At 49.4% G+C, this 26,501-nt stretch overlaps 1 protein-coding gene and 1 long non-coding RNA gene across 2 annotated transcripts in view; one reads left to right on the top strand and one right to left on the bottom strand.

Moving 5' to 3' along the window:
* LOC309539421 (transketolase-like protein 2) overlaps positions 1 to 26,104 on the top strand; it is a 34,834-nt gene extending 8,730 nt beyond the window's left edge. Inside the window, exons 5-15 of the mRNA XM_082235666.1 lie at positions 2,114 to 2,211; positions 5,256 to 5,447; positions 7,005 to 7,132; positions 8,406 to 8,599; positions 10,407 to 10,571; positions 16,028 to 16,184; positions 19,863 to 19,993; positions 20,611 to 20,694; positions 23,138 to 23,234; positions 24,409 to 24,528; positions 25,345 to 26,104. Coding sequence (XP_082091792.1) covers positions 2,114 to 2,211; positions 5,256 to 5,447; positions 7,005 to 7,132; positions 8,406 to 8,599; positions 10,407 to 10,571; positions 16,028 to 16,184; positions 19,863 to 19,993; positions 20,611 to 20,694; positions 23,138 to 23,234; positions 24,409 to 24,528; positions 25,345 to 25,517 — 1,539 coding nt within the window. The 3' untranslated portion in view covers positions 25,518 to 26,104. The remainder of the gene's footprint in view (positions 1 to 2,113; positions 2,212 to 5,255; positions 5,448 to 7,004; positions 7,133 to 8,405; positions 8,600 to 10,406; positions 10,572 to 16,027; positions 16,185 to 19,862; positions 19,994 to 20,610; positions 20,695 to 23,137; positions 23,235 to 24,408; positions 24,529 to 25,344) is intronic.
* On the bottom strand, positions 23,794 to 24,402 carry LOC309539698. The gene is made up of 2 exons (XR_014222963.1): positions 23,926 to 24,402; positions 23,794 to 23,854 (listed from the first exon to the last, which is right to left on the bottom strand). It is a non-coding gene; the product is annotated as an uncharacterized lncRNA (long non-coding RNA).
* Positions 26,105 to 26,501: the final 397 nt, after the last annotated feature.

The following is a 26,501-nucleotide window of genomic DNA, read 5'->3' as shown; positions in this document are numbered from 1 at the left end:
TGAGGTCAGGAACTCTGCAAGAAGAGCAGGTCAGGGTGCCGACAGGAACAGGCTACCAACAATGTTGCTCCCACAACCTGGGACTGGGGCTGGCTGGCTTTTATCTGCCCTGAGGCATAGGGCAGCCCTGGTCCACAGGTGACTGGCATCTCCTGGCCTGGAGGCGAGCACTCCTCCTGCGGGAACTTAGTTCCCTCTGCCTCTCTGCCCTGAGCCTCTGCAGCTCAGGAGAGGCTGGAGGGTTACTGGACCCAGAGGCCACCTCAGCTTCCCCTGACAGGGCTGAGAGTGGAGCACCTGCAGGCAATGGGTCCTCCATCCCCTCAGGAGCCAGAGCAGACTCAGCTGGTGCCTGCACCTGAGGATCCGGCACAGGTGAGGACCCTTCAGGCTCAGGCCCCAGCCCCGGCTCAGCTGGTTCTGGGGGTGGGGAATGCTGTGCAGGCTGGGATTCCTCAGGGTCAGCCTCCGAGTCCGAATCCCAGGCCATCACAATGTAGGAAGTTGCTGCAACCAATCCGCAGCCTTGCTGCCTGCACGCTGAAGTAAACCCGGTGCAGCCATGGACGGAGAGGAGGGCGCTGGGTCTGGGCTGCGCCATGGGCATCTTGGCGGGCGCGTCACAGGACTTCAGCCAGAGGTTGGCGTGCCCGCTGGCCCTGGTGCCCGGCTCAGCGCTGCTGCTGCTGGCACGCTCGGCGGCCGCACTGGAGCAGATGGAGGGCGAGCTGCACGCCGCCTGCCCGGCGCTCCACGTGCGCGGCCTGCCCGCTGACAGGCTGCAGTGCGTGGCGCACGCCACCTGGGAGCTCTGCAGAGACGGGCTGATGGAGTGGCTTCTGCTCGTCAACAACGCCGGTGAGTGGGCGCCGCCACGACGTGCTCCTGAGCGCGTGCAGAGTTCGTTCCTCCTCCAGGTCCAGAGGCTGCTGCAGGACTGGCTTGCAGGGTATTTATTGCGAAGTGTTACCAGTCACCTGTTGAGTGAAACTGGAAACTGACTTGTCTGTTTTGATTGTCGGACCCATCTTCCCTTGGAAACGCGATGGTGTCCAGAACGCTCCTGCTGCGCGGCTCTGAGTCATTCCGCTTCTCCCGGCTACAGCAGAGTTTTATCAGCAGTGGTGTGCCAGGGTGTAAGGATTTATTAGCATGGCAGTAAAGCTAATTACACGGGTGGCGCTGTGGGTTAAACCACTGAGCCTAGGACTTGCTGATCAGAAGGTCGGCGGTTCGAATCCCGCGACAGGGTGAGCTCCCGTTGCTCTGTCCCTGCTCCTGCCAATCTAGGTAAACGGCGTTTCCATAGCTCTCAGACACAGCTTCTGCTATCCTAGGTAAAGGTAAAGGGACCCCTGACCATTAGGTCCAGTCGTGGCCGACTCTGGGGTTGCGGTGCTCGTCTCGCTTTCTTGGCCGAGGGAGCCGGCGTACAGCTTCCGGGTCATGTGGCCAGCATGACGAAGCCTCTTCTGGCAACCAGAGCAGCGCACGGAAATGCCGTTTACCTTCCCGCCAGAGCAGTACCTATTTATCTACTTGCACTTTGAGGTGCTTTCGAACTGCTAGGTTGGCAGGAGCAGGGACCGAACAACGGGAGCTCACCCCGTCGTGGGGATTCGAACCGCCGACCTTCTGATCGGCAAGTCCTGGGCTCTGTGGTTTAACCCACAGCACCACCCGCGTCCCTTTTGAGGCTCTGTGGTTTACAGCAGCAAAAACAACAAAACAGCCAGGAGAAAGCGGCGACGTGTTGCTTCTCCTTCGCAGCCAAAACAGAAAATAAAAGTAACTTCCCCTTTGTGCGTGCAGCACACCCCGGAGACAGGACGCCATGTCCCTTGAGCTATTAACCCTGTGAGTTCTGGGACTCCTCACACTTATATTTTTCAAAATATAGTCCGGCCCCCCACAAGGTCTGATGAAAAAGTTTGCTGACCCCTGCTTTGGAATCTGTTGGGTATGTGTTGCTGGTGGAGCGGCCAGGAAAGCGCCTTGCCCCCTGATCCAGAACAGTTGGGGAACAAAAGGATCACGACCTTGCGGGGCTAATTGGCTTGCGATGTTATCCTCGCCCCACGTTCCTCTCACTTTTTTTCTCCCGCGTTTACAGAGGCTGCCTTTTGTGGATGTGGCTACTGGCTCACTGGGACAAGGCCTGGGAGCTGCCTGTGGCATGGCCTACACTGGGAAATACTTTGACAAGGCCAGGTGAGGAACTTACTGGGGAAACTGGGAAGATCCACCCGGCTGGAGCGGCGTGTGCCAATTCCAAACGCTTTCTGTGGTTCGGCACGAGTGAACAGTTGGCGTAATTGATATAAACTGTGCTTAATTGATATACAGTGGTGCCCCGCAAGACGAATGCCTCGCAAGACGGAAAACTCGCTAGACGAAAGAGTTTTCCGTTTTGGAGGTGCTTCGCAAAACGAATTTCCTATGGGCTTGCTTCGCAAGACGACAATGTCTTGCGAGTTCCTGCTGGTTTTTTTCCCTTTCCCTCCCCCTTTTCTAAGCCGCTAAGTCGCTTATCAGCTGATCCGATCAGCAGATAAGCCGCTAATAGCGCTAATCCACTAATCCGTCAATGGGCTTGCTTTGCAAGACGAAAAAACCGCTAGACGAAGAGAATCACAGAACGGATTCTTTTCGTCTTGTGAGGCACCACTGTAAACAGCTCCCCTCAGTCAGATACAGTGGTACCTTGGCTCTCAAACTTAATTCGTTCCAGAAGTCCGTTCCAAAACCGAAGCGTTCAAAAACCAAGGTGCACTTTCCCATAGAAAGTAATGCAAAACGGATTAGGGAAGTTTTTAATGTCTGACGCTGGATTGTTTTTAATATTCGGTTGGAAGCCACTCAGATGGGTGGGGTATATAATAAATTATTATTATTATTATTATTACATTAATCCATTCCAGACTTTTATAAACAACCCCTAAAACAGCAATTTAACATGAATTTTACTCTCTAACGAGGCCATTGATCCATAAAATGAAAGCAATAATCAATGTACTGTACTATAAAATAAATACAGTGGTACCTCGCAAGACGAACGCCTCGCAAGACGGAAAACCCGCTAGACGAAAGGGTTTTCCGTTTTGGAGGCGCTTCGCAAGACGAATTTCCCTATGGGCTTGCTTCGCAAGACGACAGCCCATAGGGAAATATCCGGGACAGCGGGGAAGCGCAGCGCGTCTTCCCCACTGTCCTCGGACCTCCTCCGAAGCCAGGCGGTGGGGCGGGAACGCCTCCTCCCGCCGCCGCCGGGCTTCGGAACGATGCTCCGAAGCCAGGCGGCGGGAAGGGAACACCTGCCTCTGAAGCCGGGCGGCGGGGAGGGAACACCTTCTGAAGGCGGGCGGGGGGCGAAAGTCTTTGCTCCCCCCTGCCTGCCTGTCCCGGAGGGCTTTTGAAGGCAGGCGGGGGGGAGCAAAGACTTTCGCCCCCCGCCCGCCTTCAGAAGAGGTCCAGGACCTCTTCTGAAGGCTGGCGGGGGGCAAAAGTCTTTGTCCCCCCTGCCTGCCTTCCCAGGGGCTTTTAAATCGCCCCGGACAGCGGAGAAGTCCTCCGCTGTCCCGGGGCGATTTTAAAATGCCGCCCGCCAGCATTTTAAGATCGCCCGGACAGCGGAGAAGTCCTCCGCTGTCCCGGGGTTTTTTAAAATGCTGGGGGTGGGAAGAAAAGCCCTTGCCCCCCCCCAGCCTTCAGAAGAGGTCGGGGGACAGACTGTCCCCGGACCTGGTCTGAAGGCGGTTTCCCTAGGAACGCATTAATTGATTTTCAATGCATTCCTATGGGAAACCGTGCATCGCAAGACGAAAAACTCGCAAGACGAAGAGACTTGCAAAACGAATTAATTTCGTCTTGCGAGGCACCACTGTAACACAGTAATGTAGGGAGTCTTCTCATGAGGTGGCCAAAGTATTGGCACCTTAGCTTCAGGATCTGTCCTTCCAGTGAGCACTCAGGGCTGATTTCCTTCAGAATGGATAGGTTTGATCTTCTTGCAGTCCATGGGACTCTCAAGAGTCTCCTCCAGCACCAGAATTCAAAAGCATCCATTCTTCAGCAATCAGCCTTCTTGATGGTCCAGCTCTCACTTCCATACATCGCTACTGGGAAAACCATAGCTTGAACTATACAGTGGTACCTCAGGTTAAGAACTTAATTCGTTCCGTAGGTCCGTTCTTAATTTGAAACTGTTCTTAACCTGAAGCACCACTTTAGCTAATGGGGCCTCCTGCTGCTGCCACGCCACCAGAGCACGATTTCTGTTCTCATCCTGAAGCAAAGTTCTTAATCCGAGGTACTATTTCTGGGTTAGTGGAGTCTGTAACCTGAAGCGTTTGTAACCTGAAGCGTATGTAACCCGGGGTGCCACTGTACGGACCTTTGTCGGCAAGGTGATGTCTCTGCTTTTTAAGATGCTGCCTAGGTTTGTCATTCCATCTAATTTACCATCCTCCATTATATCCAGAATCATTGCAAAAGTTATTTGAAGCCTGCCAAAGACCTCAAGTGTTTACAGTGATCTTTCAAGCACGTTCTATATTTGTCCCCTTCTTTGTTGAAGTTTTGACCCTCCTGATTTCTGATTTTCCCGGTTAATCCTGCCACCTCTGTGTAGTCCAAGAATTTCATATGCCAGGACCTCTCTCCCTTCTCGCCTCCTTAAGAATAATAACGTTATTGTGCGAGTACTTGGAGCTTGCAATGCTGACAGTTGCAATAAGAGATAAACCTAAAAAGATGGTGAAAGAAGAATGGGACTGTTTAAATAATTATCTAGGGGATAAGGGTTCATCAAGAAAGACTTGGTCATGTTTAGAATGATACCAGATAGGGAAATGTTCCCTGATACCAAGATGAGGGATTCTATGGAATGCAGATAGAATTGATAAGAATAATGATCTATTGTAACCTTGATGGAAACGTACGAATGGCTCATCTTCCTCTTTTTCTTCTTCTTTCCTTTTCTTCTCCCCCCCCTCATCCTCCTCCTTCTTTCCTTTTTCTTTTTTTCTTTCCCATAATGGCTTATGTTTTATGCTGTGTACTTTGATATTTTTGTAGTTTTTTAGCTTTTTTCATTATTATTATTATTAAGGAATTTTCTTTTGTAATTTTGGTTGTCTACATTTATATGTATTTGTTTAAAGCAAAATAGAAGTATATAACAACAACAACAAGATTAATTTTGTTATTTATATCCCCGCTTCCTTGGGCCCTGACCTGCCTCCCTCTCCCCCCAGTTACCGCGTGTACTGCCTGCTGGGCGACGGCGAGAGTTCGGAGGGCTCGGTCTGGGAAGGTCTGGCCTTTGGCTCCCAGTACCAGCTGGACAACCTAGTGGCCATCTTCGATGTCAACCGGCTGGGGCAGAGTGAGGCCGCCCCCCTGCGCCACGACATGGAGGTCTACCGCAAACGCTGCGAGGCCTTCGGGTGAGTAAGCGCCGCCGGCTGCTTCTGCCTTCGAACCTCCTCTTTGCGGCAACGGCAGGCGGCGGTTCCCAGACTTCCTTTGCTCCAGAGCAAAATTTTGCTTGTGACTTTTTTATTCATACGAAATGGTTTGGAAAGCACAACTCCGGTTGTCTCGGTATCGCTTGATTTCTTGTTTTGAAAAGATACCGATCCATATTCTGCCAATTTTCCAAAAAACGTGTTTTAATATTACACTGAAAAGTTTTTTTAACGTTTCTTTGACTGCCCTTGAATCTTGAATTGAAGATTAAGGTAGAAGGTTGATAGAATATAAAATTTTGTGCCCGTTTTTCTTTTTCTCTTCTTGTCCCCCCCCCCTTCTTTCTTTAAACGTACAGCCCCTTACTTTTTAGGAGGGAAAAAGTGTGTCTTGCGAAAAATACGGTATTTTCTTCTCTTGGGATATTAGCTTTGTTTGGTTTTTATTGTACTACATGTTGAAAACCTTCAATAATAATAATAAAGAATCTTCCTGCCAGACTTGGTGGCTCACAGATTGAGGTTGAATCCTGACAAGACAGAAGTACCGTTTTTGGGGGACAGGAGGCAGGCGGATGTGGAGGACTCCCTGGTCCTGAATGGGGTAATTGTGCCCCTGAAGGACCAGGTGCGCAGCCTGGGAGTCATTTTGGACTCACAGCTGTCCATGAAGGCGCAGGTCAATTCTGTGTCCAGGGCAACTGCTGACCAACTCCATCTGGTATGCAGGCTGAAACCCTATCTGCCCGCAGATTGTCTCGCCAGAGTGGTGCATGCTCTAGTTATCTCCCGCTTGGACTACTGCAATGCACTCTATGTGGGGCTACCTTTGAAGGTGACCCGGAAACTACAACTAATCCAGAATGCGGCAGCTAGACTGGTGACTGGGAACGGCCGTCAAGATCACATAACACTGGTCTTGAAAGACCCACATTGGCTCCCAGTATGTTTCCGAGCGCAATTCAAAGTGTTGGTGCTGACCTTTAAAGCCATAAACGGCCTCAAAGGCCCAGTAGACCTGAAGGAGCGTCTCCATCTCCATCGTTCAGCCCGGACACTGAGGTCCAGCGCCGAGGGCCTTCTGGCGGTTCCCTCCCTGCGAGAAGCCAAGTTACAGGGAACCAGGCAGAGGGCCTTCTCGGTGGTGGCACCCGCCCTGTGGAACTCCCTCCCACCAGATGTCAAAGAGATAAACAACTACCAGACTTTTAGAAGACACCTGAAGGCAACCCCATTTAGGGAAGCTTTTAATGTTTGATGAATTATTGTATTTTAACATTGTGCTGGAAGCTGCCCAGAGTGGCTGGGGAAACCCAGCCAGATGAACAGGGTATAAATAATAAATTGTTATCATTATTATTATGACTATCCTCTCCTGCCACACCTTTTGGGAACCGCTGAGTTAAGGAGAGCTCGGCTTCTGGATCTGGCCAGTGGCCCTTTTGGCTGCTGGATCCGGCCAATGGCATCCTGTTCTTGCAGCTGCCAGCCAGATCTGGGAAGCCTAAAGCCGACCTCCTTCCCTTCTTCTTCCAGGTGGAATACGTACGTTGTGGATGGGCATAAGGTGGAGGAGTTGTGCCAAGCCCTGTGGCAAGCCAGTCAGCAGAAGGGGAAGCCCACGGCCATCGTGGCCAAGACCTTCAAAGGGCGAGGAATCGCAGGTGAGCCTGTGGCCCCTTTGTCCTGTGGGGGGTGAAGGAGGGGACCTGCTTGCGGCCGTCATTCTGGTCCCTGGACGGTGCCTGGGTCAGCCTTCGTCCTCTTGGCACCCCTCCAGGTGTCTGGGACTACAACTCCCATCATCCCTGACCAACGCAGTGTGACTGTTCCTCAGTTGGATCTTTTTTTTACATAGCGGTATTTTATGTATTGATGGATGTCGGCGGCACTGTGGGTTAAACCACAGAGCCTAGGACTTGCCGATCAGAAGGTCAGCGGTTCGAATCCCCGCGATGGGGTGAGCTCCCGTTGCTCGGTCCCTGCTCCTGCCAACCTAGCAGTTCGAAAGCACGTCAAAGTGCAAGTAGATAAATAGGTACCGCTCCGGCGGGAAAGTAAACGGCGTTTCCGTGCACTGCTCTGGTTCGCCAGAAGCGGCTTGGTCATGCTGGCCACATGACCCGGAAGCTGTACGCCGGCTCCCTCGGCCAGTACAGCGAGATGAGCGCCGCAACCCCAGAGTCGGCCACAAGTGAACCTAATGGTCAGGGGTCCCTTTACCTTTATGTATTGTGACGTGGCTGTTACTTCTATTGATCATGATCCAGTAACGTTTTATTGTAATCGTTGGGAGTGATTTCCTGCTGATTTATGACCAGTTGTTCTTTTGAGACTTATGGTGTAATATTATATATTAAATGCATCGTGGACCATCACCTTCTATGATGGAAGTTGCTTGTTTTAAAGTCCTATTTATATTATGATTTATTTGTGGTTTTTTAAAAAATAATTTTTATTAATTTTTCCATTTAAACGTATCTAATCACATCATTCTTATCCAGTTTACTTCTTTGGCTCTTTATAGCCTATCGACTTCCTTCCCTCCCACCTCTTGGCTTTCAAAAGTAACCGTTATATCACAGCATTTTATACATTTTCCAGTTCTAATATAACTCATTGCAAAATACCTCAAAATTTAAATAAATGTAGAAAGGTAAAAAATTCCTCATTACAAGTCTTCAGATAACCCTACTAGTCTTGTTAATTGTTTACAATGGGCTTTTATTTTGACTTATTTGCATCATCGTAGGATGCTTTGGTTTGTTTCGCTGTTTCTACGATTCACAAACCGCCTTGTCTATAGCAATGCAGAAAGGCGGCGTACAAATTGAGAGTGAAATGCAATGGAAAAACAACAATGGGAGTCGTAGTTTAAAACACCTGGAGGGCCCAGGGTTGGCAAAGGCTGACTCCCGGAGTGTTCTCTTGCCTCAGGTGTGGAAGATGCCGACAACTGGCATGGGAAGCCCATGCCCAAGGAGAAAATGGAGTCCATCATCAACGCTCTGCAGGGCCAAATGCCGGCCAATAAAGTTTATAGCATCCTGCCGCCAGCCGGAGACGTAGCCCAAGTGACCACTGAGGAGATCAAGATGCCGTCTCCACCCGCTTTCAAAATAGGAGAAAAGGTAAAGGCAGCCGGTTAGAATCATAGAACTATTGAGCACTTCCATCCATGAAAGACTGGCAAATTAAATTTTGTGAATATATACCGTATTTTTCGCTCCATAAGACACACTTTCCCCCTCCTAAAAAGTAAGGGGAAATGTGTGCGCACTCTTATGGAGCAAATGCAGGGGGGAGGCAGGGGGGGAAAGCCCTGCGCGGCTTGTGAACGGGACCGCTGAGCAGAGCCTGGGATGCATACAGGCTCTGCTCAGCGCTCCCTTTAAAAATATTTTTTTCTTGCATACCCCTAAACGGCCTCGGTCCAGTATATCTGAAGGAGCGTCTCCACCCCCATCGTTCAGCCCGGACACTGAGGTCCAGCGCTGAGGGCCTTCTGGCGGTTCTCTCACTGCGAGAAGCCAAGTTACAGGGAACCAGGCAGAGGGCCTTCTCGGTGGTGGCACCCGCCCTGTGGAACGCCCTCCCACCAGATGTCAAAGAGAACAACAGCTACCAGACTTTTAGAAGACATCTGAAGGCAGCCCTGTTTAGGGAAGCTTTTAATGTTTGATCTATTACAGTATTTTAATATTTTTTTGGAAGCTGCCCAGAGTGGCTGGGGAAGCCCAGCCAGATGGGCGGGTTATAAATAATTTACTATTATTATTATTATTATTATTATTATTATTATTATTACTACTACTACTAAAAACTAGGTGCATCTAATGGTCAGGTGCATCTTATGGAGTGAAAAATATGGTATTTAGTACATCTGGCAAGACTCATAGCATTCATAAGGGGACAATCGGACCAAAAATTATTAAAAGAATGGGGATAAATGTGCTAAAGAGTATATGAAAAAAAACATTGTTCTGGAGTAAGCATATGTAACGAATGAAGCTTTGCAGCGTTGAGGAAGAGAAAAATGGTGCAGAAAGTATAAAGATAGAAGTAATCTACATTAGACACAACTTAGAAAGAGTAAAAATTTCAAAGTCTTAGAACAAAGGAAGGAAGTCAATATGTGTATATGTACATAATGATTAGAATGCTGATACAGTTTTATTTGTAGATGTGTTTTTTTGTTTTGTGTTTTTCCCCTCGTGTTTTGCTTTTTTTCATGTTTGTACTGTTTTATTTTGGATTTGTACTGATTATTTTTGTTTTTGGATTTGTACAGTGGTGTCCCGCAAGACGAATGCCTCGCAAGACGGAAAACTCGCTAGACAAAAGAGTTTTCCGTTTTGGAGGTGCTTCACAAAACGAATTTCCTATGGGCTTGCTTCGCAAGACGACAATGTCTTGCGAATTCCTGCTGGTTTTTTTCCCTTCCCCCCCCCCTTTCTAAGACGCTAAGACGCTTATCAGCTGATCCGATCAGCAGATAAGCTGCTAAAAGCGCTAATCCGCTAATCCGTCAATGGGCTTGCTTCACAAGACGAAAAAACCGCTAGACGAAGAGAATCACAGAACGGATTCTTTTCGTCTTGCGAGGCACCACTGTACTGTTTTATTTTGTTTTGTGTTTTTTCTCTCTCTTGTGTTTTGCTTTTTTTCTTGTTTGCACTGTTTTATTTTGGATTCAATGTTTGTAATTTTTGTTGTAATTTTGCATTGAAAAAAAACAACTATTGAGCACTTATGGCCTTCCTTGCCGTCTAACTCCACAATTCCCACAGTTACAAAAAGTCCCAAACGCTGTGCCCTTTCCTCACAGGAAAACACCTCTGTGCCTTCTTAGAGCAGATGGGTACCTTGACGGCGGAACGCTGGTGCCTTTCAGGGGTCTCTATAACGTGGTTAACCACCTCCTGTTCCTCCCCCCAGATGGCCACCCGCAAGGCCTATGGCTTAGCACTGGCCAAGCTGGGCAGCGCCAGCCCTCGCGTGGTGGCCCTGGATGGTGACACGAAGAACTCGACGTTTGCCGAGCTGTTCAAACAGGCCCACCCAGAGCGCTACATCGAGTGTTTCATCGCCGAGCAGAACATGGTAATGGGTCTCTGCGGGAAGAATGCGGGTGCCGACACCTTAATTTTTTTATTGCCCACCCTTCACCCTCGGATCCGGGAGGCGGGTGACAGCATTAAAACGCACGGAGGTCCAGCGGTTCCCCCACTGCAAGAAGCGAATTTGCAGGGCCTTCTTGGTGGTGGCACCTGTCCTGTGGAACACCCTCCCATCAGCTGTCTAGGACAGTGTTTCCCAACCACTGTTCCGCGGCACACTAGTGTGCCGCGAGATGTTGCCTGGTGTGCCGCGGGAAAAATTAAAAAAATTGAAAGTTTTTTTTTTTTAAAGTCAAATTTTCGATTGGGGCGCCGTCACTAGATGACCCCTGGGGTTCCCTCCCTCCCTCCCGCTCTGCGCCTCCTTCCTCCTCCTCCTCCTCCGGGGAGGCCCTTCCTGGCTCTCGGCCAAGGCTTGGCGGCTGCCACTCACTCACTCGCTCGCCCACCCGTCCCTCCATCCCTGCACCCGGCCTCTCCCCCTCCGTCCCCAGCACGGGGGCTGCCGGGATCCGTAGTCCCCTCGCCCTTGGGCTCCGCGCCCGCGCGGGGTGCACAAACTACGTTTCCCAGCGTGGCCTGGCGGGCCGGGCATTTTGTTTGAAGCGCTCTTCTCCCGGCCATGGAATGAGCGCAGCGGCGGCCGGGCGGGCAGGGGCTCTTCCGCGCAGACCCCGCGCAGCCTGCCTGCGCCCCCGCGGAGATTGGGCGGCAGGATGGAGCCCGGGGATCCCCGCGGAGGCGGAGCGGCGGAGGCGGAGGCTGCCTCCCAGGTAGGGCTGCGTCGGGGTGTGTGTGTTTATTTTTGCAATGCTGCATCCGCGCCAGAGGGGACGCATTGGACCGCAGGGAGACCCCTTGGCGGGCGTGCAAGGCAATGCATGTGTGCAGGCGTTGCATGGAGTGCAGTGCAATGCAATGGCAACGCGGCGCCATGCATGCATGCATGCAACTTCCACCAGCGCTCCGGACTTGGCAGGTGAGGGGGGTCCCCAGTGGGCGGCAGAGAGAGCCGGGAGGGCGAAGGGGAGCCGGGGGGGAGCAGCGCTGCTCCCCGAGCCGAGCCCGGGGGGAAACTTCGGCGTCGTTGCGCCGGGTGTTGGAAGCGGAGGCTGGCGGGGGCCCCTCACCTGCAAAACCTGGTCGCCTCTCATATATTTCGTGCATTGCATTCATCGCCTGCTTTCTCCTCCAAGGAGCTCCCGGGGGCGTGCGTGGTTCTTCCCGTGTTATCCTCGCAACAACAGCCCTGCGAGGTGGGTCAGGCGAGTGGCCCAAGGGAGCACCCAGGGATTGTCCTGGCCAGGTGGGGTGATTTGAACCCTGCTCTCTGCCCGGTCTTCGTCCTCATTTAGCCCCCACATGTGCATGACTGTGCATGACTGAGGTTTTCCCCCCTCGTCTTGGCTATGGTGTGAGTCTGTGCTGTTAATTAATGGGGTTCTGCCTTCGGAGAAGATGAGCCAGCCCTCAAGGAGGTGATTATGTAATTTGCTAACAATTCATGTCCCTCCCGGCGTGACGCTGCGCGCTGACGTCACGGGGCTGTAATGGTGGTGTGCCTCGAGATTTTTTTCATGAAACAAGTGTGCCTTTGCCCAAAAAAGGTTGGGAAACACTGGTCTAGGAGATAAATAACTACACAGTGGACACTCGGGTTGCGAATGTGATCCGTGCGGGATGTACATTCGCAGCCCGCAGCGTTCGCAACCCGCGTCTGTGCGTCTGCGCACGTTTAAATTTGGTGCTTCTGCACATGCGCAAAGCACGATTTAGCGCTTCTGCGCATGCATGACTGCCGAAACCCAGAATAACCTGTTCTGGTACTTCCGGGTTTCGGTAGTCTGCAACCCGAAAAATCGCAACCTGGAGCGGCTGTAACCCGAGGCATGACTATAAGTTTTAGAAGACATCTGAAGAAGGAAGTTTTTAATGGCTGCTGTTGAACAGTGTTGTTAATATTATATGCAGCCAGATGAGTGGCATATACCGCGTTTTTCCGTGTATAGGGTTTTTTATCAAATAAATTAGGTTTAAAATTGGGGCTCGTCTTATACACGGGTAATGCTGAGGGGTGTTTTCTTAATTTGGAGTCCCCAAAAATGGGGGGGGGGAGGTGTCTTATACATGGGGGTGTCTTCTACACAGAAAAATAGGGTAAGTAATAAAATGAATTTATATTAGATTATATTATATCATATCCCACCCATCTGGCTGAGTTGCCCAAGCCGCTTATTATTATAGCATTAAAACCATTCCAAACAGCATACAGCCACAGAAACAAGGTGGGACCTGCCATAAAGGTAAAGGGACCTCTGGCCATTAGGTCCAGTCGTGACCAAATCTGGGGTTACGGCGCTCATCTCGCTTTACTGGCCGAGGGAGCCGGCGTACAGCTTCCGGGTCATGTGACCAGCATGACTAAGCCACTTCTGGCCAACCAGAGCAGCGCATGGAAACGCCGTTTACCTTCCCGCTGGAGTGGTACCTATTTATCTACTTGCACTTGACATGCTTTTGAACTGCTAGGTTGGCAGGAGCAGGGACCGAGCAACGGGAGCTCCCCCTGTCGTGGGGATTCGAACCGCCGACTATTGATCGGTAAGTCCTAGGCTCTGTGGTTTAACCCACAGCACCACCCTCATCCCTGGGACCTGCCATAGGTCAGGGCAAAGAGATGCTTCTTCAGCACGCTCCAGAAGCTGTCCAGTGACAGCGCCAGGCTCACCTCTGTGAGGAGGGAGTTGAGTAGCTTTGGGGCCACCACAGAGAAGACCCTCTTCCAGGCTGCTACTACCCTGAGCCTCGTGAGGGCGGAGGAATTGCCAAGAGGGTCCCTTCCACCAAACCCAGCACCTGAGAGGGGCTGTCGGGAAGGAGATGGTCTTTCATATATATGGGGCCTTGATGGGTTTAGGGCAGTGTTTCCCAACCGGTGTTCCGCGGCACACTAGTGTGCTGCCGGACGTTGCCTGGTGTGCCGTGGGAGGGAGGCGGGCGAGTCGGGCTAATCCTCCGACGAGCTCCACCTCCAGACCCATTGCTCAAATCCTTTAACCCAGGAAGGCAGGAGGGCGGGGAGGGGGGGGGAGAAAGAGAAAAAAGAAAGGGTGGAAAAAAAGAAGGGGAAGAGAAAATATTTTTTTTAAAAAAAGGAAAGAGAGGGAAAAAAGCTAGGGTAGGGGAAGGGGGAAGAAGATGGGGGGTCTTTGTGTATAAACAGAAGGGGAGGACAATGAAGAGGGGCGGGGCTTGGCAGGCAGCAGATAACTGGGGAGGGGGCGCGGCTGGCGGCGGCTCAAGGCAGGAAGGGAGGAGCTGCCTCGCGGAGAGTCTTGGGCTGCAGAGATTTCCCGTTCAGGAGCGCGGGAGGCCACGCCGTGGATGGGAATCTCCTCCTCCTCTTCCTCTTCCTCCTCCTCCTCCAGGAGAGAGGGTGGTCCGCCCCACCGAGTCGGGCCTGCTCAAGCGTGGGAGCCTATAGTTAGAGCTCAGCTCCTTTTCTTGCTTTCCCCGCCCCCCCCATGGAGCACATTTTCCTCGCCCCCCCAACCCCCGCATGTAGAATAGAAGCCCTCCAGCCTCCACGGTGCACAAACTCTCCCCTCTGCAACGAAGCGCTTTGTTGCATATCTTTGGTGAGGTTTTTAGGCAGTCTTGGTGCACCTTAAATCAGCGCTAATTGCGCTTGGACGCAGTATTTACTTCCGAGTAGGCCCCCTTCTCCCCCCCCCCCAGCACCTGATGTTGCTATTCGTATCATCAGGTTTGTTTGTTGATAATTTAATTGTTTTAAAAGCATCATGCTAAAGAGCTCTCTCCCACCCCCAGACCCTTGGGCAAAACAGAAACACACACATACACAAACACAGAGATTGAGCCCTGCAGGTTTTATGAAATGAATGGATTCTGAATGCCTGTTTCAGTGGCTTGTCCGCCTTAGGCTGCTGGGCCAGACACCTGTTACACGGTGCAGTCCGTAAGCTGTGAGCGCTGCTACCTGCCGCTGAGACCACGTAAAGACAGTCTTGAAAGACCTACATTGGCTCCCAGTACCTTTCCGAGCACAATTCAAAGTGTTGGTGCTGACCTTTAAAGCCCTAAGCGGTTTCGGTCCAGTATACCTGAAGTAGCGTCTCCGCCACCATCGTTCAGCCCGAACGCTGAGGTCCAGTGCCAAGGGCCTTCTGGCAATTCCCTCACTGTGAAAAGTGAGGTTACAGGGAACCAGGCAGAGGGCCTTCTTGGTAGTGGCGCCCGCCCTGTGGAATGCCCTCCCATCAGACATCAAAGAGATAACCATTACCTTCTATGCTGTTACTTTTTTTTTTTTTTTTTACATAAGTAAAAAGTGACCTTTCCCCATCTGGCATGGTGGTGTGCCTCGAGATTTTTTTCATGAAACAAGTGTGCCTTTGCCCAAAAAAGGTTGGGAAACACTGGTTTAGGGCTTCAAACACCAGCCTGAGACCCTTGAATGGGACATGGGAACAAATTGACAATAATAAATTCTGTTGGGAGCTGCGCAGAGTGGCTGGGGCAACCCAGTCAAATAGGCGGGGTACAAGTAAAAAAATATTATTATTACTACTTCTTTGGCGATCCCTCGTAGCTGAGTAAGATTGTCTTCCATAAACACGGTCTTAACAATGAGTCCGTAAGTGACTTCAGAGGCCAATTCTGGATCCACACGTCCTTCCACAGTGGGGGCATTGGTTTCCACCTGGGAGTTGATCACGGTGTGGATTTGCCAAGTGTGCCTTCCTCTTGGCACGTTTCTCCCTTGAGTCCTGAGTTCGAGTGTCTTCAAAGCCCATGACACCTTTGGGAAAAGCTGTTCTCCAACCGGAGCACTCGCAGGCCAGTTTCCCAGTTGTTGGTGTTTATAACTACATTTTTTAAAATTTGCTTTGAGACAAGTCTTTAAACCTCTTTTGTTGACCACCAACATTACGCTTTCCATTTTTAAGTTGGGAAAATAGTAGTTGTTTTGGAAGACGATCATCAGGCATCTGCACAACATGACCAGTCCAACGAAGCTGATGTTGAAGAATCATTGCTTCAACACTGGTGATCTTTGCTTCGTCCAGTACACTGGCATTAATTCGCCTGTCTTCCCAAGTTACTGCTACAGTCATACCTCATGTTACGTTTGCTTCAGGTTGTGCGTTTTCAGGTTGCGTCCCACAGCGACCTGGAAGTAACGGAATGTGTTACTTCTGGGTTTTGCCGCTCGCACATGCGCAGATGTGCAAAATGACATCACGCGCATGTGCAGAAGCGGCAAATCGCGACCTGCGCAGATGTGGGTTGTGTTTTTTTCAGGTTGCGAACGGGCCTCCAGAATGGATCTCGTTCGCAACCAGAGTTACCACTGTACTCTTATTATTACTCTTATTATTACTGCTGCTGCTGCTAACCTTGTTTTGCGCTGTGCAGGTCAGCGTGGCCCTTGGCTGTGCCGCCAGGAACCGCATGATCCCCTTTGCCAGCTCCTTTGCGGCGTTCTTCACCCGGGCGTTTGACCACATCCGGATGGCGGCCATTTCCCACGCCAACATCAAGCTGTGTGGGTCCCACTGTGGGGTATCCATCGGTATGTATGGGGCCTGATGCGCAAGGCCTGCTTGTCTTACTCATAGCACTTAAGGCCTTCCTTGTCTCAGAGGAGCTTGAGGGGGGCATTCGCGGTTCTTTCTTTTCCCCACCGCTTTTTCATTACAACAACCTTGCTTTTTTAAATTTTTAATTTTTTTAAAAAAATTAAATATATTTATTTTATCAAAATAATTCAACATTACTACATACATATTACGAATATACAAACAAACAAACATTTCATACAGCCCTTAAAAATATTCATGCATACCCACACTCAATCCCACACATACTTCCTTTTCCCATACCTTGTGTTAGACTTCCAATCTACTCAACTGCAGTTTCTTTCCACTTCTATTACTTTCTTTCACACACTTTTAAAACCAACTTTCAGCTTCTTTTTCTGTCACATTGTTATCCATCTTATTTAGTGTTTCAGCATTTATAACGGAACTTGTTTATTCTAATAGGAGTTCTGTTTTTTCAATATGGTTTTGCAAGTATCCTTTAAGCACCTTCCACTCCTTGTCTATCTTCTCTTTTGAGATCCTTCCGATTTCTCCCATTGTTTCGGATATATTGTAATACTCCAGTAATTTGGCAAGCCACTCTATTTTTGTCGGTATTATACCACTTTCCCAATTTTTGGAAATTGGAAAAGTCATTACAACAGCCTTGCGAGGTGGGGGCGGCTGAGAGGCGGTTCCTGGTCAACAATGGCCCAGCGAGCTGCATGCGGCCCCCGGCCTCACATTATGTGGCCCCCGGTGCCCCATTCCTCCACCTAAGCAAGAGTTCCTTACTCCCATCCTGTTTTTTCTCTCGTTTTCCCCTTTTAAGGTGCATCCCCTTCTATCTTCGTAGTTTCAGAAAAGCACAGGGACATAAATGGAATTTGGACTATAATTTGGTCTTTTTTATTTTAATTGAAATATTATGATTGGATATATGAATTGGATGTTTTTTTATTGGAAAATCAATAAAAATGATTTTTTTAAAAAAAGAAAAGCACTGGGGTGAAAATTATTTTGCCGTAAATGAACTGACGTTGGTTATCAGTGACTAGCTTTTGAGGGGAGAAGTCTCTTGTAGCGGGAGGTTTGTCTCATGTGCTCTCCCCTGTTTCGTATTTTTTAAAAAATATATTTATATCCTGGGTTGGCAAACTGATTTGTTCGCATTTTCCTGTGAAAAACATCAGGAGCGCACCATTGCCCTGAAAGTACAGTGGTACCTTGGTTTGCAAATGTCTTGGTTTGCATACATTTTGGATTACCAGCATGTCAAACCTGTAAGTGCGTGTCTTGTTTGCAGCCTTTTTTTTGGATTACAACCCATTTTTTTTGGATTACGAACAAATTTTTTTGGACGCCCCATTGGCAAACGCGCGCCTTGGGTTACAGCCTGTTTTGGTTTATAAACCGACCTCCAGAATGGATTGTAAACCAAGGTCCCACTGTATTTATTATTGCTTTCTTCATAAAAAGGATACACCACTCGATTGTGGAAAAACCTCAAAGCGGTTTGCAAAAAAATAGAAAGCAACAAATTTATCCATCAGAAGAATTGGGAACGGTAGTTTTAAGATTTTCAGAAGTCACAATAATAGCAGAACAAAACTTTAGACAAGCACCTGAATAGGCTTGTCTAAAGAAAATTGGTTTTGGCAGCCACCAAAAAAGAGTACAGTGAAATCTCCTGCCTGACATCAATAGGCAGGGAGGTCCGAAGTCTATGTGCTTCTGTACTAAAATATCTTGTTATTACAAATGCAAAATTGGCACCTGTAAGAGTGCCAGTCCCAGCAATCAAATTGGGGGCATCTCTGGGGTATGGCAGTCTTGGAGGTAAAGTTAAAGGGAGCCCTGACTGTTAGGTCCAGTCGTGGCCGACTCTGGGGTGGTGGCGCTCATCTCGCTTTATTGGCCGAGGGAGCCGGCGTACAGCTTCCGGGTCATGTGGCCAGCAGGACTAAGCCGCTTCTGGCGAACCAGAGCAGCGCACGGAAACACTGTTTACCTTCCCGCTGGAGCGGTACCTATTTATCTACTTGCACTTTGACGTGCTTTCAAACTGCTAGATTAGCAGGAGCAGGGACCGAGCAACGGGAGCTCACCCCGTTGCGGGGGTCCGAACCGCTGACCTTCTGATTGGCAAGTCCTAGGCTCTGTGGTTTAACCCACAGCGCCACCCACATCCCTTCTGGTAATAATAATAATAATAATAATAATAATAATAATAATAATAATAATTTTATTTATACCCTGCCAATCTGGCTGGGTTTCCCCAGCCACTCTGGGCGGTTTCCAACAAAATATTAAAAATATGTTAAAACTTCAGTCTATTAAACCTTCCCTAAACAGGGCTGCCTTCAGATGTCTTCTAAAAGTCAGATAGTTGTTTATTTCCTTGACATCTGATGGGAGGGCGTTCCACAGGGCGGGCGCCACCACCGAGAAGGCCCTCTGCCTGGTTCCCTGTAACCTCACTTCTCGCAGGGAGGGAACCGCCAGAAGGCTCTCGGATCTGGACCTCAGTGTCCGGGAAGAACGATGGGGGTGGAGACACTCCTTCAGGTCCCAAGTTGTTAAAAGTAGGGTGTGGTGGCGTTTCTGGCTGAATTCCTGGTTTACGTTCCTGGTTGCTTCTCTCTCCATCTCCTCTTCTTGGCTGTGAGGATTAAGCTCTTGTTCCCTTTGTATCCTGCTTTCCCCCCCAGGGGTCCAAGACTCTGTACTTTGCCATCTTCCCCCCATCTCCCCTTTTATCTTCGGTCCTGCCAGGTAGGTTCGGCTGAGAATTGCAAAACTGTACCTGCTCGGAGTGTTTTTGTGGTTTGATAATCTGAGTTGACTCACTGCATCTTCCGGTTTGTAATTTGCTTTGAACTAATTTGGAGCGGAGCAGAGCAGTTAAAGCGCTGGGGTGAGGGGGGCCTAACTCCTGCTATCCCAGCATGTTAACACACCACCTCGGGGTGGCGGGGTGGGGTGGGGTGGCAGATGCTACACTTGTGTTCTGCTTCGGATGCTTAATAGTAATAATAATAATAATTTATTATTTATTTATACCCCGCCCATCTGGCTGGGTTTCCCCAGCCACTCTGGGCGGCTTCCAACAAAATATTAAACTACAATAGTCTATTAAACATTAAAAGCTTCCCTGCTTTCAGATGTCTTCTAAAAGTCTGGTAGTTGTTCTCTTTGACATTGGATGGGAGGGCGTTCCACAGGGCGGGTGCCACTACCGAGAAGGCCCTCCTGCCTGGTTACTTCTGGGTTTCGCTGCCTGCGCAGAGGCACTAAGTTATGCTGCGCACAAGCGCCAAATCGTGCTGCGCACGTGCGCAGTTACGACACTTCAGGTTGCGTTCTTTTCATGTGGCGAACGGGCCTCTGAAAAGGATCCCGTTCGCAACCAGAGGTTCCCCCTACTTGGTTGAGCAGCCATGTACTAAATCCGAGTGGAGGTACAGAGCTGCATTGCACAATTTGCGCAGAAGCGTAAGGTTGGAAGGGAACCCCAGTGGCCATCTAGCCCAACCCCCGGCAGTGCAGGAACTGTAGCACCAGGAGGCGCTGTTGTGGTTGCCTTTCCCTCCCTTGGCATGGCATGAGCTCCTGTGCTTTCTCTGGTGTGCGGCTGGAGGGTCACGCTGTTCCCGCTGCCTCCCCAGGTGAGGACGGACCTTCTCAGATGGCCTTGGAGGACATCGCCATGTTCAGGACCATTCCGGGCTGCACCGTCTTCTACCCCAGCGACGCTGTGTCCACTGAGCACGCTGTCCTTCTGGCTGCAAACACCAAGGTATGCGGGGCTGCCTATGTCTGGTTAAAACATTGTTGCCGGCTTGGGGGGAAGCGGAAAGGGAAACCACAGCTCTCCGAAATCCCGATTTACAGTGGCACCTTGGTTCTCAAACACCTTGGTACTCAAATGCCTTGGAACCCAAACACTGCAAACCCGGAAGTAAGCGTTCCAGTTTGCGAACTTTTTTCGGAAGCCGAACATGCTCCGTTTTGAGTGTTACTCTTCCGATTTGAGTGCTACACTTCTGTTTTTGCTATTTATTTTGTGTTTTTGTTTTACCTCCGCTGTGCTCTTCGTATCGGCTGCCTCCCCCTCTGCAGCCGTGATTAAACCAACCACCGTTGTATTATCTGTGACAGCTTCCTGGGGTAGAGGTTGCACGATAACATTAGTCAGATCTCCAGGCGTCTTCTTCCAGTTTCTGGAAGTGCATCGTTCTTTCTGCGCTTCTGCACAGTCCAGGCAAACTCTGTGTTTTTATCAGCGCAACCCCGGAGCTTCTGCAGATCTTTGACCCCTCGTGCCTGACCCTGTCGTGCCCCAGGACGTGTGTAAACACAAAGTGGGAGCCCTGCTGCCTCCCTTTCGTTGAAATGTGATCTTTGCTCCTTCAGGGGATATGCTTCATTCGAACCAGCCGCCCAGAGACTCCTGTCCTCTACTCTCAGGACGAAAAGTTCGGGATTGGCCATGCCAAGGTAAAGGGTGTGATTTGATTTTTCATTGGTTTCGCCGTCTGCATTTTGAGGGGAGAAGAGTCGTTCCAAACAGGACCCTCGTCAGCTTTCGTCCCTCAATTTAAAAGCTGCTCTGCCCCATTAATAATAATAATAATAATAATAATAATAATAATAATAATAATAATAATAATAATAATTTAGGGACGTTTTTAATATTTAATGCTGTGTTGTTTTTAACACTCGACTGGGAGCCGCCCAGAGTGGCTGGGGAAACTCAGCCAGATGGATAGGGTATAAATAAATTATTATTATTATTATTATTATTATTATTATTACCCCACCCATCTGGTTGGGTTTCCCTAGCCACTCTGGGCAGCTTCCTACAGAGTATTAAAATACAATAGTCTATTAAACATTAAAAGCTTTCCTAAACAGGGCTGCCTTCAGATGCCTTCTAAAAGTCTGGTACAGTGGTACCTCGCAAGACGAATGCCTCGCAAGACGGAAAACTTGCAAAACGAAAGGGTTTTTGGTTTTTTGAGTTGCTTCGCAAGACGATTTTCCCTATGGGCTTGCTTCGCAAGACGGAAACGTCTTGCAAGGTTGTTTCCTTTTTCTTAAAACCGTTAATACAGTTGCGACTTGACTTCGAGGAGCAACTCATAGCACGCGGTGTGGTAGCCTTTTTGCGGTTTTTGAAGACTTTGGTGATTTTTGAAGCTTTTCCAAAACTTTTCCGACACCGTGCTTCGCAAGACGAAAAAAACCGCAAGACGAAAAAACTTGCGGAACGAATTAATTTCGTTTTGCGAGGCACCACTGTAGTTGTTTTTCTCTTTGACATCTGGTGGGAAAGCGTTCCACAGGGCTGGTGCCACTACCAAGAAGGCCCTCTGCCTGGTTCCCTGTAACTTGGCTTCTCGCAGGGAGGGAACCGCCAGAAGGCCCTCAGCGCTGGACCTCAGTATCCAGGCAGAACGATGGGGGTGGAGACGCTCCTTCAGGTATACTGGGCCAAGGCCGTTTAGGGCTTTAAAGGTCAGCACCAACAACCAACCATTTTGATTTTAAGTGCCAACGGTCTGGTTCAAGTGGAGCTCATCCTTTTACTCCAGTCCCACTCACCCCAGAATATTCCCTGGTGCCTAAAAAAATTCAAACCCCTCTTCTCCGCACTGTTGTCTCATTCACACATTGACACCACAAAGCTGTGCTGGTCCAGAATCGTGGAATTGTAGAGTTGGAAGAGACCCATGGGTCACCTAGCCCCCCCCCCCAAGGCTGTGAATTCTAGAGGCGATATTGTTGCAGGCAGCATAGGACTTAATTGGTGGGGCATTGTCTCCCCAGGTTCTAGGGCAGGGTTTCCCAAACTTTGCCCTCCAGCTGTTTTTGGACTACAACACCCATCATCCCTAGCTTACAGGACCAGTGGTCAGGAATGATGGGAATTGTAGTCCAAAAACAGCTGGGGACCCAAGTTTGGTAAACACTGTTCTTAGCAGCAAGGCTGCAGCAAATAGATCTTCTGAAGCCTAATAATAATAATACTGTATTTTTCTCTCTATTAGACGCATGGGACCATAAGATGCACCTAGTTTTTAGGGGAGGGAAACAAGAAATAAGGAAGCAACGCAAAGCCTCCTGAGATAAGAGGGGGCGCTCCTCCCTCTTCGCTCAGGAGGCTTTGAAGGGCTATCCCTGAAGCCAGGAGAGCAAGCAGGATCGGTGTGCACCGATCCCTCTTGCTCTCCTCGCTTCAGCAAAAGCAAGCCTCCTGGCTTTGCCCCCACCTCCCGCAAGAGCCGCACGCTCTTTAAAGGGAGTGCGGCTCTTGGGGGCTTTTCTGGGACGTGGGGGAAGGGACAGAGCCATGCACTCTGTCCCTTCCCCCACCTCCCGCAAAAGCCAGGGATAGCCCTGCAAAGCTTCCACAGGGCAGCGGGATGAAGGCTCCCCACTGCACTGCGGAGGCTTCTGGCTTAGCCTCGCAGCCTACATTCGCTCCTTAAGACGCACACACATTTCCCTTTACTTTTTAGGAGGGGAAAAGTGTGTCTTATAGAGTGAAAAATACGGTATTCCCCCCCCCCCCCAGCCACTCTGGGCGGCTTCCAACAAAGTATTAAAATACAGTGGTCTGTTAAACATTAAAAGCTTCCCTAAACTGGGCTGCCTTCAGATGTCTGAAGCCCAAAAGTGTCCATATACCAGACCGAAAAGGGTGTGCAGGAATACTTGAATTACAGAGCCATGCATGTGTCAACCAGACTTCACCAACCTTCTGCCTTCCAGATGTTTTGGACTTCAGCTCCCATCAGCCCTAGCTGGCATGACCAATAGTCAGGAATGATGGGAGTTGCAGTCCAAATACCTGCAGGGCTAAAGCTTAGCCATCTCTGTCTGGGGATAGAATAGTTCTAGTTTGTTGGCTGAGAAGTCGTTTTCCGTGTCCCTATAGGTTGTGCGTAAGAACGATGCGGACAAGGTGACTGTCATTGGGGCAGGAGTCACCCTCCACGAGGCCCTCACAGCTGCTGATGAACTGGCCAAGCAAGGTAATCAGAATGGTAGTGTCGGACGGGACCCCCATGATTCCCCTAGTCCAGGGGTGTCCAATTGGTTGAACACGATCGACAGGATCCTTATCTCTCACGTCTATAAAAATGTCTCCGTCCCGCTCGGTCTTCCCCTGTGCTGTGTTTAGTGTTCCTTCCTTATTAATTTGCTGTAGCGCTGTGTTGGTCTGTTAGCGGTTGTGTTGATGGTGAGCGATCTACCGTATTTTTCGCCCCACAAGACGCACCTGACCATAAGAAGCACCCAGTTTTTAGAGGGGGGATGCAAGGGAAAAAATATTCTTTAAAGGGAGCGCTGAGCAGAGCCTGTATGCATCCCGGGTTCTGCTCAGCACTCCCTTTAAAGATGCTTGCAGGCTTTTCCCCGAGGAGGGAGAAGGGCAGTGATGGGCTGCCCTTCTCCCTCCTCGGGGAAAAGCCCCCAAGAGCCGCACACACGCTCTGCGTGCTCTTTAAAGGGAGCGCTGAGCAGAGCCTCCTACCTGCATTCGCTCCATAAGACGCACACACATTCCCCCTGACTTTTTACAAGGGGGAAAGTGCGTCTTATAGAGCGAAAAATACGGTATTTCAATTCTGCACCCTTACTGCGTCAACAACTTTGACCTGCCCCCCCCCCCCAAAAAAAAGATCAACAATTTTGGTTTGCCACCCGTCAAGAAAGCTCAACAACTCTGATCTCCTCCCTCAAAAAAATTGGGTAGATCACTGCCAGGTTTTTTTTCTGGGAGTAGATCGCAGTCTCTTGGGAGTCAGTGTGGTGTAGTGGTTAAGAGAGGTAGACTCGTAATCTGGGGAACCGGGTTCGCTTCCCTGCTCCTCCACATGTAGCTGCTGGGTGACCTTGGGCCAGTCACACTTCTCTGAAGTCTCTCAGCCCCACTCACCTCACAGAGTGTTTGTTGTGGGGGAGGAAGGGAAAGGAAAATGTTGGCCGCTTTGAGACTCCTTAGGGTAGTGATAAAGCGGGATATCAAATCCAAACTCTTCTTCTTTTTGGGAGTTGGACGTCCCGGATCTAGTCCAAGCCACCTGCGAGGCAGGAATAACGGACGGCTGCAGGTCTCGCCGGAGGTTTGGGGTGTTGATGGCATCTCTCCTCTCCCCCCTGCCCCAAATGCTCCTTCCCACAAGCCTTTTGCTTCCTCTTTAGGCACCCACATCCGGGTCATCGACCCCTTTACAATCAAGCCTTTAGATGCTGCCACCATCATTTCCAGTGCCAGAGCCACCGGAGGCCGAATCATCACCGTGGAGGACCACTACAGGGAGGGTAAGCGGGTTGCGGCTGTGGAGCAGGGCACCTGGAATGGCACATTTCCCATCAATTCCTGGCACATTTCTTGACTTCTTCCTGCTGTCCTTCCTCAACTGTAGTATGCTCTGGAATTGATTCTTCCCTCTCTCTTCCTTTTTTTAATATTTTTAAATAAATTTTATTAGTAATTTCCACACAACAACACGAAAGATATCAAAAAATAACAATACACAACACACAAAAATCAACATTCGAAAACAAAAAAAACCAAAAACAACAAAAATCCATATCTTACAAGTTAATATTATAAACACTAAAACCAACAACAAGAAGACATTGACTTCCACCAATCCCACAGACCTCCTTTATCTCTCATTGTGCCTTCCTGTTTTCTTTATCATCTCTATCCTAACATCTAGATATAAACCCTTATTTCATATCCTTTCACTTCACAAGGTTATTCCAGACTCAGCCAGATTTCTGCCCTCGAACCTTGACTTTTAAGGTATTCATTTAGGCACTCCCATTCTTTTTTTACTTCACTTTTTGGTTTTTGTCTTATTATGTCTGTCAATTTGGCTAATTCTAAGTATTCTGAAAGCTTACGTAGCCACTCTCCTCTAGTGGGTAACTGATTCCCTTTCCAGTACTTAGCCACCAGAATTCTTGCTGCAGACGTCAAGTATAAGAAAAAAATTGTTTTGTCTTTTGGAATATCGTCATTTAAAATTCCTAAAAGGAATGCCTCTGGCCTTTTACTATATGATATTCTTAATATTTCCTTTATTTCTTCGTGGATCATGCTCCAAAATTCTCCCTCTGTCTTTCTAGGAGGTCTTGGCGAGGCTGTGGCGGCGGCCGTCTCCGGAGAACCCGGCATCTTGGTCCAGAGTCTGGCTGTGTCGGCCGTTCCGCGCAGCGGGAAGCCCAGCGAACTCCTGGATGCGTTTGGGATCAGCGCCAAGCATATTGTGGCCGCCGTGAAGAGCACTTTTGCCAACTGATTCCCCTTGAGGTTGTTGGGGAGGGCGGTGGAGTTTTGAGAGAGGCGTTTTCTGAAGAGCAAAAAGTGTCTCCCCAAACATACCCTTGTCTGACTTCTCCGTCCCAGTTTTGACAGACATGCTGCTAGCATTCCCTTTTGACCTTGTGCTGAGTGAGAGCTTTTAACTGACCAAATGACAGTCCTTTCCCCGTTTCCCCTCCATCCCCAAGCCGTTCCATTCGCTCTCAAACGTCTCTCACATCGCCTAGGCCCAAAAAGTGTCCCGGTTGTCCTATTGGAACAATAAATAGTGCTTGTCTTATTTGAACCTTTTTACCCTTGTGCCTGACGCCTAACTTCTGTGGCTGTTATTTTCTCAAGCCTGACATTCCATGGGCAGGTTGGGTAGAGTTTCCTACCAGGAAAGGTTACTGACACATGAGTAAATGTTGACTGCGGAAATGCATATAGCTCTGACAAAAAGTTTGTGAATTCTGTTGTCTTAGTTGGAAACGGAAGGGGTCGTTTCCCTGTTTTTCCTTGTACTGTAACTGCTATCCACAAACAGTGTTCACCCGGCGAGTCAATAAAAAACAAAAGTGCTCATCTGTTGGCTTCGTGAAGTGTTTGGTATCTCTGCAGTAAGGGGCAGCTCTGAGGGATTTCTTCAATAAAACACACCACTGTGACATTTAAGACTGCATCACTTTGCTGCAAAATGGAGTCCACAGGCTTAAACTTCTAGAGACATTCTCTTGCCTTAGCTTTTATGCATACGTAGAAATTAAGTCACATAAAAAACAGAGTTACCATCTGGTAACTAACCAGCGGCCTTATCAGGCAAAGCAAAAATAACATCAGAGGCAAGAACAAGGCTATACATTCATCTGTTGGTGTCAGCAAATTCCAAGATGGGCTCCCTTCCCAAGCTGATGATTCCCACCTACAGCCCGTGCAGAAACCACTGTTCTAAGAAAAAACTGCTCCTTTTCCCTTATGGGGT

Source organism: Podarcis vaucheri (genome assembly GCF_965113315.1).
Source record: "Podarcis vaucheri genome assembly, chromosome: 8".
Taxonomy (NCBI): Eukaryota; Metazoa; Chordata; class Lepidosauria; order Squamata; family Lacertidae; genus Podarcis; species Podarcis vaucheri.
Note: the sequence above shows the minus strand (reverse complement) of the source record. Positions and strands in the feature narration are given on the sequence as shown.